This window comes from Vicia villosa, linkage group LG1, assembly GCF_029867415.1.
Source record: "Vicia villosa cultivar HV-30 ecotype Madison, WI linkage group LG1, Vvil1.0, whole genome shotgun sequence".
Lineage (NCBI taxonomy): Eukaryota > Viridiplantae > Streptophyta > Magnoliopsida > Fabales > Fabaceae > Vicia > Vicia villosa.
This window is the reverse complement of record NC_081180.1, coordinates 84,810,920-84,829,658: the sequence shown is the minus strand read 5'-3', so window position 1 is coordinate 84,829,658 and position 18,739 is coordinate 84,810,920. Positions and strand designations below refer to the sequence as shown.

Below are 18,739 nucleotides of genomic sequence, written 5' to 3'. Positions count from 1 at the left end.
TTATATTACTGAAGTAGTTTCTCACTCTCATCAAAAATCATCCAATATATCATTTTGTTTTTCACTGAAACGTTAGTTAATTAGTCTTTTGATAGTCATGGATGATTCGACAAGCACCTCCCATACAGCGTCTGTTGCAACCTCTTTTAATATAAAACGTAAAAGAAAAGCTAGAGGTGCACGATGTATACCTAGGTGAAAAAAGCCCACGAAAGTGGTGTCCGCTACCTGGTTACAGTTGATATAGGAACGGGCACGGCTTATGGTAAAAATGTTGATGATTTTATGGGTTATATTGCGTTACAAGGTAGAAGTAAAGTGAGTATTTTGATAAATAGTTGGCACAAAGTTGACAAGGATTTGAAAGACACCATGCGGGATGATGTTGTGGTATTTATTTTGAATTTTATGATTTGTTTTATAAGTATGTATGATCATTTATTTTTTGTGTAATACTAATAACAATTGTATTATGTAAATATATGAAGTGTTTATTGTTATTCCAGAGGATAGTATCGTGAAAAAGAAAATGCTTACATATTATGGTGAGCGTTATAGGATTTTTAAGACACAACTTTTCCATGATTATATTCATTATCCAAATGATAAAGATAAGCCTTCATATGTGGTGTATCCATATATTGATGGGAATGTTTCGGAGAAATTTGTAGAGCCTCGCACCACTCCCGACTTCTCTGAAGTGTTTTGCTGCAAGTTGAGATGCATCTCTGAAGACTTTCCTTCCTTATATACTAATATCGTTTATTAATTTTTTTTCTAGGACAATGGTTGAAAACAACAAAAGGTTGAGACTCAAGCGACCCACCCTAATCATGCATGTTCGTCGCGAGAGGGCTCGTCAGCATGAATAGGCTAGAGTATTCCCCCCCTCTGCCTCATGATACAGAGGATTCAAACTTTAGGAGTTGACTATCACGGGGGTTGGATCCCAGATTCATGGACACCATGATGAGGATGCCCTAGTTTCACCACAGGTCCTAGTAGTTGAGGATGCCCCACTTAAAGACCCTTTTTCCAATAGGGCCCAAGAACACTTCTTTACTGATATACTTTAGTGAGCATGTGGCTCCGCATGTATGGGACGGAGAGGTATATTTTTTAATGGTGTTATTTTTTATTTTTTAATTAAATTCAACTCGACTGTGACTATTTTGTTTTATTTTCAACAGGAATGTGAATGTCTAAAGTCTATGAATCATGCAAGAAAGATTCACAATCTTTATAGCTTGGAGATGAGTGGTTCCAAAATGTACTCCAAAACTCCAGGCTTGCAAGTCTTTGTGCTTCCGGGTACACCACTGTCACCCATGGCATGCAGGCTGCATTTACTAAATGATGGCATAGTGAAACGTCATTTTTCCACTTGTACATCGACGAGATGACTATTACATTGGATGATGTAGCTTGCCTCTAATACCTTCCCATCAGAGGAAGGTTGCTTAATATTTCTAAGATCAGCATGGCCGATGCAGTTGATATGATGGTGGCTTATTTGGGAGTTGACCCTAAGGAAGCATTTGAGTAGTGCAGAAGCACAAGGGTTGCACATGCCAAGTTTTCTTGGTTGGCTGAGTTGTATCACAACAACTTAGATGTAGCCAAAAACCCGAACGTTGATGATCTTTGGGTTGCCTACCACATGGAGTGTGCCCTGAGGCGTTTCTTCATGTTTTTGGTAGACAGGTCCATGTTTGTGGACAAAAGTGCAACCTACGTGGATGTGGCTTACCTCAAATATTTCATTGACTTGGATTTCATTCACGGGTAGAATTAAGGTGTCGCATGCTTGATCTACCTATACTCCAATCTAAGCGAAGGTTGTAAATGGATGACAAAGCAAATGACAAGCTCATGCATCCTGCTTACGGTAATTTCCAAATCCCTCTATTAAGTTACAAACAACTTTTTTCACACTTGTTACTAATATTTTTATTCTTATTCATTTTCAGAGATGGATCATTTCCCACTATCACTGCAATCACAAGTATAAATGTGACTCGTTTTATACTGATGATTATCCAGTTGCTTGTCAGTTTATCCTTAGTAGAGGGAATAATGTTATATTACTATTTCGTGTGTATATTGATCGGACTCAGCATGATGACGTCGTCTGGATGTCATAGAGTACTCACCGGGAAAGAATTTCATTTGACCATATTTCCTTATACTCTGGATGGTTGGCATGTGAGACTAATATCATGTGTAAGTATCTGCCCGAGCGGTGCATGCGACAGTTTGGATACGTGCATATCATTCTAAGGTCCCCCTTCAAGCTGCTCCAATCAATATTATCCGCAGAAAACTGGATGACATTCTGGCAGATTTTGAGAGTCGTCTGGTACCGGTGGAGTATCGGAGTCATGAAGCCACATCTTAGTGGAGTTATGTTGAGGATTACATGACTTAGTTCTCTAACATGTCACACCCTTACTTGACACAAGACGCTCTTTGACGTCCAGAGATGATCATGCCATTGATGCCTTGCTGATTTGTCAGAATATTATGCGGATTACACGCGAAGGCATTGACTCTGGGTTGTTTGAGAGAGGTGACAATGAAGCGGTTTCGCTAGCACATTCCATCCTTACCGGGGCACGAAATGCCTTGGGTTACCGTAGGCAGAAGAGGAGTCGGGGTGTTAGGATCATGCATACTCAATAGATTATGCTTTTTATTGTATTTTGTTTATTTTTCATTGACTTGAAGATCAATTGTGATACTACTATATTCTGTTTCTATAATAATCTGTTATGTTAACGCATTATAGAGTTCTATAATATTCATTTTTATTAATCGCTAAAATAAATAACGGCAATTTTAATCGAATTAAAATTAGTTTGGATTGAAAACAACAAAATCTTAGTAAACTAGTTCTGAAAAAACAAACAAGCAATAATTCGGAGATGCATCTCCAAATTAACTCCACACAGTTCAGAGATGCAATTGCAAATTTATCTTTGAGGTGTATTCAGAGATGCATCTCCGAATTAAATTTAAGCAAAAAAATGATATTTGGTGCGTCATAAGATCTATCTCCAAATTCACCTAAGGACATTTTGAAATTTTCAGAGATATTCCCCATTAAACAAGGGTGCAATGAGAAATTATCAATTTTAAATCTTAAACCCTATCATTTATCGGACCTGGCAAATCGGCCCTCATGGGCTAGCCTTTTTTATGGACCTGACAAATCGGCCCTCATGGGCTAACCATTTTTACAGCTTCTGAAATTAGATAAAAAATGACAAATGGTTAAAAAAAAAAAAAAAAAAAAAACTATTCTTAATTGTTTGTTGAACCTAGCTACGAAGAAAATCTGTTTGCCAAATAAAAAAATTTCTAGCTCTACCCAAGTTCTATGAAATGAAGTATTTTTCGTCATCCTTAAGATTGATGGAATGTGAATCAAGGACCTGGGTGATTTTAACAGGTTTTAATTATGAAAGTTGGGTGGGGTTGATTAAACAATCATTACAAAATTATATTGCATATATCATTCAAGCCTTCTCTACATCCCCTTTGGTAAAATAGGAATCAACTGGTATTTGGTGAGAAAGAACCATATATCCTAAAAGTAAAACATGTTACTAAGATTAAGTTTGAAGCTGAGATCTGCATGGTCCTGCCTGCTTCACTTATCAACATATTGTCAAAAATGAGCGATGTCATTCAATGGTAGCCATCTGATCAAATGGTCTTGATTAAAGCTTGTTATTTTTGGAGTTGTAAAATTCTACTGTTTCTGATCATCAGATCAAAATCTAACAGCCAACAAAATCTTGACGGAGTGACTTCGTAAAGACAGTGACAGCGGCAAATTCAAATTCAGAATATTTATGCCATTATTTCATATGGCATTCATATATTTATTCTTCACTTAAAGACAGTAGGAATTCTCAAATGAAACATGAATCTTCTTATTTACCATATAAAATTTGAACTACTAATCTGCACAAGCATAAAACTCCCAACAAAAGCACTTTTGGTCGAGTGATATACATAGAGATTAGACAAAACACATTCCACCCTTTCGAATATTTTGGCAGCTAAGCTTCATTGACATTCCATGCCAATTTGTAGACAAACTTGTTAAACAGTATATTGATTGTTCTTCAACTTTCAAGAAAGCCACTAATCATCAACATTCTATTCATTTGTCTAATCTAATCATCTATTTAGCAAAAATAATGCTTTATTGTTTTTATTTCTTGTTTTTGTTAATAATAAAAAATATCACTTTTTTTATTTTATTTCTTATCCTTTAAATATTTGTAAAGAAAACAATGAAAACATCACAGAAATGTTGTCTTCGTCACTTCCTTCATAAATATTTGAAGAAATAAAATAAAAACTGATATTTTTGTATTAATTAACAAGAACTGAAAAGAAAACAGAAAATATTCTGTTAAACGCGACCTTTCCTTCTAACTTTTCTGGCTTTTCTGGCTTTAGGCAGTAAGTTTCTTCTTACACTTGTTCTGCACTAGGTTTAGTAGAAAATCCGTAAATACAGGCTCGTAGTTTGGCATTTTTCCGAACCCTGCAGTAGGTAAAACCGTAAAACAAAAAGTTAAAAACATATAAAAAGTTGATTTATGTCAGAAACCATGGATTGCAGATAAGTTATACTTGCCTGGAAAGTAGTTGATGTCAATGACATAAAAAACATCCTTGGTCCCGTATTCCCGAATCATATCTACGTTGAACATACGAAGTCCCTATAAATGGTGTTACGATTCAGTATTAGTACAACATCTAGGAATGAAAAACGGTTGGGAAAGAAAGTTGAGTAAATAAATGTGATACCAATCTATGTCGAAGCTCCTTTGCAAGCTTTTCCAACAAAGATCTTGGTGGGTGTTCTGTAAAAAAAGTGTGTGAGTAAGTTGAAATGTTGCATTTTACGGTGGTGGTGGGAGAGGGGAAATTTATGGAATCTCACCGGCAATACTAGGATCTAGATCAGCATCATCTGCAGAAGCTGCTGCACATGAAACTCTGGGAAATCGGTATACACCTGCGACTTTTGATAGCTCGCGTTTACTGATATTAGGAAGAGAGAAACGCCTCACAACCTTTATGCTTTCCCCAACAATATAGATTTTAAAGAGAAGACCGCCTTCAATGTCCAAAATAAAGAGTAAGAAAATTGAGATTTTAAATAAACAAAAAGGTTAAGTTAACACACAGAATGATAATGGAGTATAAATCAGATCACACACCATGATTCACAAACTCTTGTAGAACCAGAGGAGGTTCAAGCTCTGAAAGAGAGAACTCGTCATAAGCAAGATATAGTTCATGTGACTTTGCAGTGCCATCCACAACTAAAGGTTTCGCAACTGAAAATTCGAAGGTAAAAAAAAACACTTCAATACACTTAAGAGATATGACAATATATTTGAAACAGCCCATTCAGGATAATCAGAACAACCATGAAAATGCACAAGTCAAATGACTAAAGTTCAAACAATCTTTGGCTAATAAAACAACATCAAAACAGAATATCCAATGGAATAACAACACTGTTTTGAGCTATAGTCATTCAGAACCCATCGATGTTTGGTTTATTGAATAGGTACCAATAGTAGCTGATATAGTGAGTAATAACCAGATAAATTCTAGAAATAAAGACACGGGAAACAAAAACAAACATAAATACCTAATGGCAACTTCAACCCAGCTTTGGTGACTTCATAAGGGATAGTAGACGAGTCTTTGTCTTTTGTGATGACTAGCTGACTTGGGATGCCAACCTTGCCTAAAAAACAGCAGTATTTAATACATAATCGAGCAAGAAACCCAATATAAGAGCATGATACTAATGATCGGAAATTTATAATACTTTTTATTACAGATTATGCACAACCCCAAAAACTTTCAGATGGAGATAAGTTACCGTAGGTCTCAGATAAGTTTAGATCCACCACATCTTGAAGCATGGATTGGCGATTGTGTAAATGTTGAATTGCATCAGGGGGATCAAGAACAATTACATCGGGATGTTTTTGCCTGAAATCCTTCAATAATGGAAAAGGGGAAAAAGCCCAATCAGCATCATCAAAATACAAACTTTATGGAGAATTTATAAACCATGAAGCAATCATTAATCAGTAATTTACATATTTTCGGTGAGCTATGGACATTTAGCAGAAAGGTTAAATATTAAAACCAACATCGTAATTTATCGTCTCATGGAACTATCAAGCAAACCTATTAAGACGACGACGACAACAACAACAACAACAACAACAACAACAACAACAACCAAGCCTTATCCCACTAAGTGGGGTTGGCTACATGGATGAACGTTAGCCATAATGTTCTATCCAGGAAGCAGAATAGAATAAAAGATAGAATTTCATATTAAGTCAAATTTCTGAAGAGGTTTACCATATTCCCTGTGTACTTAATCATTAAAAAACTATGTTTCAAAAGCTATCTCTTCCGTCCGATGCAGCCATCATTATACCTATTTATCGATAAAATTATCAATGCCTAACCAAATTATTTAGATTAAGCACAAAAGTAAATCCTCACATGATTGAATATTGGGGGACCGATTTCAACTATCCGATCATGATTCATGATGAGGAGAGCAAGAACTCTGGAAGTTATGCGAGACAATAATAGGTTTTGGAGTATCCAGAAGATGAGGTTGTCCAGCCAATCACCTTCATGTCATACTCGACTCCCAAACTAATGATACTAACGATTTAATACAATGCCATGAATGTTATAATACGAAAAAGAGAAATTAAAACAACTCAAGATTACATTACATGTACACAATGTGAAAGAGAGTTGAAGTGTGTGAGTTAACAAACCTCGATCATATCACGCCATTCCTCTCCCGACAACTGAAAAGAACAAATAACCAGTCAGATATTAGTGTGCCACTGAGCTACAAATTCAGTAAAAACATAAGTACAACACCTACGAAGAACTTCGAACATAAAAACGATAAACGCAACGTTCACAAACCTTATGCAAGACAATATCAAATGGACCTTGTTCTGGCAGTGGCTTGTTCACATCAATGGAAACAAAGTATATGCCCTTGCTCCTGCATTACATTTAATTTTTAGTCATAGTAATCAAGATTTGTTCATCTGATTCTCACTACATTAAATTACAAAGAAACTCTGACACCTCTGAAAAAAGTGTTTCTGTGTCCAAATGTGTCAGGATAGTTGAAAGCCATGCCGACCAACACGTGTGATTACGTTTAATTTATCTATTTTTTAAAAAGTTTCATCGTGTTGACGTGTCAGTGTCATGATTCTGGTGAAACAATTGAAGCTTGATCAAAAATCAAATAGGTATATTAACAAGAAATTTAAAAGAACAATAACAAAAAAAGAAAATTAAAAAACACTATGAGTGACTATGAACCCCACCACTACCAAAGCCACTTTAAAAAATAAGAACCAAAACGTGCAACACATGAAATATAAAAATAAAATAAATAAAAAAAAAAGTGAAAATTAAAAAATTGAAGATTGAAAATACCTTGCAAGAGAAATGAAATTGGGCTGAAGAAAGCTTTTCTTCTTCTTAGCCGTTAAAGCATAGCCAACAACAATCTTCTGTCCCAAAAACGGCGTCGTACCGACCTCAGATTTCTCCATTACTTCTTCTTCTTCGCCGCTCGAAAACTCTCCGTTTAGTCTCATACCGAAAATACCCCTGATTCAAAGATCAAATCTTTCTCTCCCTCTTTTAATCGATTAATCTCGAATTTGAAATTGAGAAAGGGTAAATTGATAGTGAAATTGGTGTAATGTGTGTGAAATTTGTGATGAATTTATAGGGAAGAAAAGGAATATTCAGTTGCAGAGAGAAGAAAAAGAGTGGATTGGGTTTTTTTTAAAGAATGAATGAAAATTGAAATGATAAAAAAGATGAAATCACAAGTATATATAATGCTATTATCATCACATGCAAAGTAATGTCACTTTTTGTACTTTCTCCATTTTGCCCTTTATTTTCTTTTCTTTTTGGTTTTTGTATATCATCATTTTCATGCGAGTCAAAAGGACTATAATTTTTCAATCCAAAAAATATAAATGTTAAAAAAAAATTTTAAAAGGTGTATTGAAAATATTGTAATCTTTATCTTTATATGCACCGGCCATACAAAAAACACTTGGTTTTTTACATTTTTGTTCTTTGGGTAGGTATTATAAGGGTGACAAAATTGATCCCGCTTTTTCATGACTATGTCGGTTTTATCCGTATTTTTTTTTAGTAATTAAAGATTTAATCTTTGTGTTGACTCGTTTTTTTTTTTTTATAAGTATATTTAATAAAGAAAATTGTAAATTTTTAATTTTAAAGATGTAAATAAAATTCATCGGAATTTTTAATTGTGAAATGTATTTTAAATTAAAAGTTATTCTTTAATCATATTTTAGAAATCTAATAAGGAAATGTATTCATTTGAAGTAACCTAAATAATTTCACCAAATTTTCTATTTTAATTTGTTTTTTTAGTAGAAGGGAGTCTAGGAGATTAAAAATTAATTTTATTCCCGATGTGAATATTTTTCATGGAAAGTTTTCATTCCAAAAACTCATGATTTCTAATATAGTTATCAATTTGATTTTTTTTTTTCCAAAATCATGTCAATATTGCATTAATATTAAGGCATCATTAGTTTTGACGAAGGCATATTCTCAGAAGGTAGTTTTTACCAATGAGGATATTCATAGTTGCTCCAATCAGTACTATAAATAAATAAAAAATGTATCATAAACTTAATCATTATTATAAATAATGGTTAATAATTTTTAAATTAATTAATATTCATTTTAAAATATAAGTTTTTTAATTCAAAAATATTGAATATTGATAATTGGTTCATCAAATATCAAAACATTAATAAGATCATAAAAAATTTATTTTTGATTGTACATGAAATCTAAAAGGTTAAATACATTTAATTAATTTTATAAAATTAGTTGTTTTATTAATAGTGATGCTTGAGAAACATGGTTGAGCTCAAAGAGAAATAAATTAAAAGATAAATACAATGTTGATAGGATGGTTATAATGATAGATGATACACTCTATATAGTGATCATAATCAATTAACAAATCTTAACTAACTTATAATAAAATTAACTAATTATAATAATTAACACAACTAATATCCTCTTCAATATAGAATATGGAATAACATTTCTAACTTGAAATAAAAAGTAAATACAATGAAAAAAGGAAATATAAAGTACTTATTAGGGGTTGAGATAGGTTATCTAGACCTAGGTCTGGTTTGCGATAAATTTTTAAGATCTAAACTTACGATAAATTTATTTGCTTGACCTGACCTTTTTAAAAGTATAACCTTATTTGAAAATCTATTTAAAAATTATTTTCACATTAAGACTTTCAAATAGCTCATTTAACCTATTTTCTAATATATATATATATATATATATATATATATATATATATATATATATATATATATATATATATATAAGGAGCATATCAAGTGAGAGCATATTAATTTCTCTTTCTTGATGAATCCAATGGTTGATATTTCTTCCTTTCATTTCTCATTTAAAAATGCTCTCACTTGATATGCTCCATATATATATATATATATATATATATATATATATATATATATATATATATATATATATATATATATATATATATATATACATATATATATATATATATATATACATATATATATATATATATACATATATATATATATATATATATATACATATATATATATATATATACATATATATATATATACATATATATATATATATATCAGCCTATTTAATATGTTTTCTAATATTTATTCATATATATATATATATATATATATATATATATATATATATATATATATATATATATATATATATGTTTGCCTATAATGTTCATATATTTTTTAATAGCTTAAGTCTTAATGAATCATTATGAGGGAGAATCATTCACATTGGATCCAACACTCACCTAAAGGTGAACGAGTCACCCAAACAAGTGAGCAAGACACTATATATTCATCTAAAACTTTACGGTGGTACGTGTATGCAACCTCTCACTTATAAAGTGTTCAGCCTTCACTTTTACAAGTAATTTGTGACTTAGAACTCACACTTGTTTTTCAACATTCTCCTCCTTAAATGTTAGTCCATCCACTATACTCTTTCTCAAACGGAAGCTCTTTAATCCACGTGTTTGTACCGTCGTTGAGAGACATCTTTTTCTCGTCATAGGCACTTTAATGGACACGCCGGCTGACCACAATGTCAGGAAGACTTTAGACACAAAGATCTAGACCCTTACTCGAACCAGGCTTTGATAACACTAATGAGTCATCATTAGGGAAATAAATTCACGTTGGATTCTACACTCACCTAAAAGTCAGAGATTCACTCAAACAAATGAAAGAGACACTACACATTCACCCAAAACTTTAAAGTGGTAGATGTATGAGTCCTCTCACTCATAAACTGGGACAGAGCCACGTTGCTAACTTTGTGGGCATGTGCCCGACTTAACTTTTATTTCTATGTAGTACTGATACTCCTATATGTTTCAATTTGAAGTTATATATATATATATATATATATATATATATATATATATATATATATATATATATATATATATATATATATATATATATATATATATATATATATATATATATATATGAGAGTAATAGAGCAAAATATATATGAGTGTAATAAAGCAAAACTGTAACATATATGCACCATTAAAGTCACATGTATATCTCCAACTTATTTTTGTTTTTATTCATTTAACTATTAGACTAAACATACCACTAATAACATATATTTTTCTAGTTTATTTTTAAAGCATTATGTACACTTTTTTGCACCTAAATTTTGCATATTTATTTATTATTTTTAAATATTAAGTATATTATTCTAATTAATAAATTATTTTAAATTTTATTTTATTTTCTTAATTTGAAAATCAAAAAATCAAAAATTTATAAATGATATTGCCCTCACTACTCCAATTTTCTAGCTCCGTCCCTGCTCATAAAGAACTCAACCTTCATTTTTTCAAACAATGTGAGATTCAGAACTCACACTTATTTCTCAATAAGTTTGACCTATTTAATTAAATAGGCTTTTAAAAAAATTAAGTCTAACTTTTTTAATAAATAGATCTGACCGCCTATTCTATTCTCTATCCCTATTAATTATCACAATGTATAGCATATAGATAATGAAAATTGTTAAATTATCATAAGAAAGAAGCACAAAAAGATTAAAAGATGTTTAACAACTATATAATAGAAGCATGTAGAGAAGAAAAATGTTAACTTCCTTTAGATATCACAACAATTGAGGTGTGTGGAAAATTTTAACAAACATATGATGTCATAAATTATTTGATTAAAATAATTCACTTATTAGTAAGTAAATGATTGATGGTCAAAAGGGAAGAATATAGTGAAATGAGAAAAATGGAAAGAAAAAGAGGTGATTTGAGATTATTTCTAGTGATAAGTAGAATCTTCTATTCTTCATAGTGGTAATTATGACTGTGATATCATATTGATAAACATGGTTGAGCCTAAGAAAATAGAGGGAAGTAAACTAATTGATAAATGAATTGTATAGTATTGATTCAAATAACAAAGTTTAACTAACTTGTAATAAAATTAATTAACTTAATAATTATTTATAATTAGTTATGACAACTAACACAACTAACTCAAAAATATCATGAAAGTATATTCTACTTAAATAATAATTTTGACTGATCTAACACAACAATTAAATAATTAAATTTGATATTTCGTATTTGTGAATTCGAAATCTTACACTTAGATGCTAAAATTGTTTGTAATTATTAACCATGTTATCTATCTTAAATTTTAATTGAAAATTGGCAATTATCAAACTAAACAAATTTTATTATATTTTTCTTATTAAATTAATATCAATATATAGTCTAATAAATACAGAGTCGTCTCAAGTTTTTGAAAATTTTGTGTAGATTAATTATAGTTTATCTATGGAAAAATAAATAGAGGCCTTATTTAATTAAGATTTAACTTGACAAATAATTTATGAAGTCTTAATTACCTATAATTTAACTATAAAAAATTGAGATCTTATATGATAGTCCGCCTTGCACATCCTCAAAAAATGTATCGAATAAATACATACCAAAAATGTGGAGATTGTGAATGAGAAAACATATTAACTTTTAGTTTGTTAAATTTTCAACTCCCCACTTAAGATATTTGCATAATGGTGGGGAAGCATTTGATGCCTCTTGTACTTTGCATTATCAGTCACATAGCTATAAGTAGCCTAATAAACCAAACACACTTTTTGATTCGGTATCATTTCAACTAACATGATAAAGATTTATAGTAAATGTTATATTCCAACAACTAATTAAGTGGGCGACTTAATATTGTCCAAAGGATATAAATTGACATTTACCTCAGTCAAAGACCATTTTTATTCATATGCTAACAATGAAGAATATTAGCATATGAGTGTGAGAATATGCTTAGAGTTAGACTATAGACCAAGCAAATGCGTGATTTGGGGGCCAAATTGTTGCATTACCACAAATTGACATAGTTATAAATACTCATAAATAAAGAAAGAAGAAACTTGTCTTTAAATATACAACCTTTTTGAAAAAAATATTCAAAAATTTGATAATTGATTCACAAATCGACTATTTTAAAAATCAATTTCACCGTCCGTTGAAAAGTGTTTGATTGAATTCAAAACAAAATTTTGTATGAATTTAAAAGTGCATAAAAGTATATTCTTAAATCTCAAATTTTTATTTTCAAATTATTAAACATATTTCTTATTATTTTCTAAAAATATCATAGATTAATATTAAGAATATACTTTGAAATGTGAATGGTTAATGTTATATATATATATATATATATATATATATATATATATATATATATATATATATATATATATATATATATATATATATATATATATATATATATATATATATATATATATATATATATATTCATATTACTATACAAAATAAACATGTTAACTACATTGCCATTTTTAATAAAAGTAAACATGCAAATGAATATTTATATAGAGATATGTAAAGTAATCAATAATTTTTATTTTATTTTTATCAAGTAGTTTTTCTTAAAGATGAATAAAAAATAAATAAATGAAATATCGTGAATTTTAATTTGCGCCTATATAATAAAATGTTTTTTGTGTTAAAAGGAAGGCAAAATTACAAACAGAAAGAAAAAAATTACAGCAAAACTATTCTCGAGAAAAAGGTTCTCATTTAATCAATATCTTGTAACTGCTTAATAAAAATCGGAATGTCTTCTTAAAAAATTAGATCATCTCCTCTTTCAACCCCAGCTTTTACTAACGTATCTGCACGCATATTCGCTTCTCTATATGAGTGGACCACCTTCACTTTCTCGTGCTTCTCCAAGAGATTGTGAATTTGCTTGATCAAGGAGTAACCATCAATATTTGTTATTTTTTCGAAATCTAAAATTTTGACAATTACACTCAAATCGTCATACCTATGATCTCTTAGTCAGGGTTAAACCTTCATAAATTTCCCATAATTCCGCCTAAAAAGCACTACATATCCCAATATTTATTAAGAAACCACCCTTACCCTTGCAACGCATGTCTTAGATTATACATTCGTGTCCAGATGACTCTTTTGCTTTACTCACCTCATTCATATTAACCTTAACCCAATTATCCTTTAGAGATTTCCAGTCTACCATGATTTCAACCTTTTATGCATTCGTTACAACTTCATTATTTCGCATCACCTTTTCATAATTGTCTACTCTTTATTGAATATGAATTTCTAGATATTGTGATCTTAATGATCTTCGTGTTTCTCCTTATTACCCCACATTCACAAGCTATAACAATCAACTTCCCAAAATTTATTCCACTCATTAATCTCTTTTGGATTTAACTCAGTCCACTCATCAAGCTCCACGTTAAAGAAATTCCACTTGATGTTATTATGGTACATTGTTCCTCCACAACTCCATGGCCTTTAGGGTAGTCTCTAAAAGCATGAATGATAGTTTTTCTCACACTACCACACAACTCGCACTCTGTTCCCCCATATCTTTATTGCTTTTCTAAAAATTAGTCAAAAATCTATCATGTCCAAGTAGTCAAATAAAACTCTTGAATTCTTTCTTGCACTTTCAATCTCTAGATCTTCCGCCACCCTTCATATGTGTATGTTTCATCACACCTGACCAGACTAATGTACCTGTATTTAACAGAGTAATTATCCTTACTGGAGCCTGCAAATATGAGCTCGTCGTCCCTATACTCTAGACTTGGAGAAAGTAGAGTTTGAAGCTTTTTCATTAGCGATTCCGACATTCACATATATAGCTTCATCCAATCCCAAAATCCTATATGATTAAAAATAAAAGATTTTTCACATTTATCAACTACAGTTGTATGGAGAAAATATCATATTTTTATAAATGAAAAACTAATAATTTATTATTATTTTGAAATTTGTCAAAAAATTACAATTTTTTTGTGTCAAATTAACATACAAATGTGAGGTAATTAATTCAAATTTCAATAACAATGTGTAATTTCACAATATTAATATTTATTAACTGAGTTAGAAGGTGCATACTTACATTCTCATTTTTTCGTCAGAGAAATGGATATGTCAATGTGATCGGGTGGAGACGGGATACACTCCATCCCCATTTCAGATCTCTCTTATGAGGGTTTTTATCCTTTATTTTTTTCCTTGTAGATTCTAACATATCCTTATGGTTTTAGTGAAGATTCATAAATATAAAAACAATTATTTTTAACTAAATTAGTTGTAAAAAAATTCAAAAACTAATCACGTGAAATTTAGAAATCCATCTTCTACGATAAAATTATTATTTTGATAATATATAATCTACGTTTATGAAGTCATTACCACCAAATTTTCAAATTTAAAATTTTTTAAAATAATCATTTATATTTCTCTTTTACTAATATTATATATAAATTCTAAAAAAAATTATAATCTATATATATATATATAAATTTAAAATTATATATTAATTAAACATGATTCACTAGGTGAAAGATATCTTCTCCCCTCGTAAGAGAGATTTGTTCTTCATCTCCATTTCTTTAGAAGAAAATTTTGTATCTTTAGAGCTCTAAATAAAACAATTTCCGCGGAAATCTCCATTGACATTCCTACACTAGAAAATTGGAACATCTAAGGCACAATTCATGGTTGTTTAAATAGAATCATCAATAGGAACGTCACATGTTCCAAATTGATCTCTTTTAAATTAATTAATCAGTTGACTTATCTGCAATACAGATTCCATAATCCACTTTGTCTGGGATTTCTTCTATCCATTTGCACATTATTCTTTGGTTTATTTATTGACTTAAAACAGTTGTATAGTGTTGCAAATCTTGTGACCTCAGTGCAGCAGTCTACTCCATTATAATAGTATAAAGTTTGTCCTTTGGATGAACTTAAACCCCTTGTGACCTTATATCAGTCCAAGGAGATGCACACATTAAAAAACATTTCACAAACTGATATGCATGGTAGTTGCTTGTCGTTTATGTCCATTGAGAGACAATGAATAATAGTTGAGAATCATAGTAGTATTGGACTCCAATAGAAATCTCATGTTGATTAAATTAATAGTAGTACTTTCACTAAAAAAAAAAAAAACAAGAGTAGGCCATGACCCATCTTTAAAATATTAAATGTATATTTTGTTGTGTGTGTTGTTTATTGAGTCAATATGCAACCCAAAACAAAGAATTAGGGCTCTGATATTAGAAAATGGAGATTTTTCGGCCACCCCCAATTTAACTTGGATCCCTTAATTTTCGATAACATTTATTTTATCTTTAACAACAATTTTTTTAACAAAATCGCACGAAAAATTCACTAGAATAAAAATTTTTTAAATATGTTTATAATCCTTTTAAATATATTAAATTTTGTTTTTAGTCTCTCAAAATATTTCTTTCAAGGAATAGTCTCTTTAAATTTTGTTTTTAGTCTCTCAAAATAGTTTCTTTCAAGAAATATTTTTTACTCTTCTAATTTTCAGTTTTGATTTAGGTATTTTTTCTGCAAAATTAATACGAGTTTATGAAGTCTGGTTTTGTCGGTTTTGCGAGGTCTTTTGTTCAGTTTATGGGTTGCTTTCTTTAGTTAATTTTTGCGCAGGTTATGAAGTCGATTCAACTATGAAATGCTGCTTTGCTACACAATTGGTTAAACGGTCGTATCATTTACCGTTTCTTAGTCAGCATCACCAACAACACCCCGTAGTTGGACAACTTCATGATGACGTAGATTTCGGTAAACATTGCTTAACATTGTTTTTCTCCATATTGATTTGGATATGTAATGAGAAAATCTGCAGGTAAATATTTCATTGTTATTTAATTTCAATGTTTCTTAAGAGTAACATATTGTGAATTTGTGACAATTGGTTTATTTGTGTAGATACTATAAGCACCTTTTTAAGAAGCTATGGGAACTGGGAAGGATATAATTAACATTTATCATTGTCTGTTGCCATCATTTAGAGGTGGAAATCCATATAAACATTTCTTTGAAATAGCTTCTACATAATCACTTATGTTATAAGCAGTTAATTGGTAGACAAAGTATTCTATTCTCTATTTATATATAATAATAATTTTAAAAAAGAAAATTTATACTTTTTTTGTTGATGTTATTTAATGTTTAATAGATTAGAACTAACATAATGATGAGTTGGCTAAATGTAGAATGAAAGTTAAACAGACACTTCCCATGGTTGTAACAAATGATGTATCATGGCGCAGTGAACGAATAAACTACCAGAAAAAGAGGTCACTATTATAAAAGTGAAGATGTTTGCAGGTTGAAGGAGATACTAGAGCTGTGAATTTGTTTGCAGGTTGAAGGAGATGCTAAAATATTTATTAAATTTGGCATTTTGTAGTAGGTTGCTCAATGACTTTCTTTTGATTTACTTCTTTTCTTTTTTCATGTTCTCTTCACTGTTTTTTAAATGTATCAGATTTGTTTTCTTCGCTACTTGCTTTCTATTGCTCTTTGGTCAAATTTTTAGAAGTATTAGATAGATTAGTGAAGAAGTATTAGATAGATTGGTGAAAAAGTATTAGATTTGTTGTAATCCGTATGTTAATAGACAATTATGTATTATTTAGCAGGTAGATAAATAGACAGTTGTGCAAATGGTTTGAAGATGATGCTCCGGGTTGTTCAATTACAGTTTCTTCGCATAAGTTAAGTATATGCAAACCACTGTATTTATCATTATTTTTTGAAAAATGTATTTAAATATCTTTATCATTATGTTTCAGCACTGAAGGAAAGCGATATTGGGTACCTTGAAATTATTTTGCTCGAGTCCGTCCATTTGATGTACTTCTGATTTTAGGACATTAGAATGTTTATAGTTTTAGATTAGAAAATTAAAAAGTAGGATTGTTAAGTAAATACAGAACACCGGTTGACAGAAATTAGCATATTTATGGTTTCATGTTTATTAAACTAAATCTTGACAAACAGGGTGTGACCAAATTCAAGTTTTCACACTGCCTAGGGATTACAAAGTTTAGATAGACAAGTTGACTGAACACGAGACATATACATTGTAGAATAGAGAACCCCTGAACAATGATTTACCTTACAAAGTTTGTCAAAACCAACTAAAACTTCTCTTTACAAATGCCACAACTGGTATGCTAAGAGTGAGGTTAAGGACACACCACCTCGCTAATTCATCTTCAAACCTATAACTGATTTTCTTTGGGGAAGTTTTATTGTTGACTATGTAAATGCTAATACTATATTTTATTCTTTATTAAACTTTCATTTTTTTCATTGCATGCACACAACTCCCATCATGCCCTTTTCTGTTCTATTTTCCATTAGATGTTATTCGATGCTTGCATGAGGTGGTCAAGACACAAACGACTGTGAATGAGAAGAAAGCTTGTGCTAACTTATTACTTAAAGATGGGAGTAGAAACAATTCTGTTACAAACCAACCACAAATGGTTGTGCTAACTTTTCACTTTTGTATAACAGCATGTAAGATTCATGGTACAATGTTATGACAATGATGATGCTTGAATTTTGAAGTTTATTCACTACGCCAAATTTGGCTTTTAGCAGCACCCCTACGAAAGCGCTTTTAGGAAAAGCGCTGGCATAGGCTTCGCTAAAGACAAAATTAAAAAACACGCTAAAAAAGCGCTCTAATAGTGGGGGGGTATGAAAGCGCTTTTAAGAAGCGCTCTGGTAGGGGGGGGTTATGAGAGCGCTTTTCAAAAGCGCTCTGGTAGGTGGGGGGTACGAAAGCGCTTTACAAAAGCGCTCTGGTAGGTGGGGGGAACGTGGGGGGAACGAAAGCGCTTTTCAAAAGCGCTCTGGTAGGGGTGTTTAATGAGAGCGCTTTTTGTCAAAAGCGCTGGTATAGACCAGGCTATGAGAGCGCTTTCCAGAAGCGCTTTAGTAGCCTTATTACTAAAATTTGATATTACGCGTTCAGAATCCCTAATTCATCTTTTTTCTCCCATTGACGCTAACTTGCCCAGAAAACCCAGAAAACCCATTTTGTCTCCCCCATCTTTTTTCTTCCACTTCGTCTCCCCCACTTTGTCTCCCACAACTCAA

General features: G+C 30.9%; 1 protein-coding gene and 1 long non-coding RNA gene across 2 annotated transcripts; one reads left to right on the top strand and one right to left on the bottom strand.

Moving 5' to 3' along the window:
• Positions 1-3,914: 3,914 nt before the first annotated feature.
• On the bottom strand, positions 3,915-7,906 carry LOC131643408 (inositol-tetrakisphosphate 1-kinase 4-like). Its single transcript, XM_058913624.1, has 10 exons — positions 7,534-7,906; positions 7,006-7,087; positions 6,849-6,881; positions 5,921-6,041; positions 5,684-5,782; positions 5,244-5,363; positions 4,964-5,140; positions 4,828-4,883; positions 4,655-4,739; positions 3,915-4,561 (listed from the first exon to the last, which is right to left on the bottom strand). The coding sequence occupies exons 1-10, from the start codon at positions 7,695-7,697 to the stop codon at positions 4,470-4,472; spliced, it is 1,029 nt and encodes a 342-aa protein (XP_058769607.1). The 5' UTR covers positions 7,698-7,906; the 3' UTR covers positions 3,915-4,469.
• Positions 7,907-16,082: 8,176 nt separating this feature from the next.
• LOC131611166 (uncharacterized) lies at positions 16,083-18,204 on the top strand. The gene is made up of 2 exons (XR_009286779.1): positions 16,083-16,867; positions 16,924-18,204. It is a non-coding gene; the product is annotated as an uncharacterized LOC131611166 (long non-coding RNA).
• Positions 18,205-18,739: the final 535 nt, after the last annotated feature.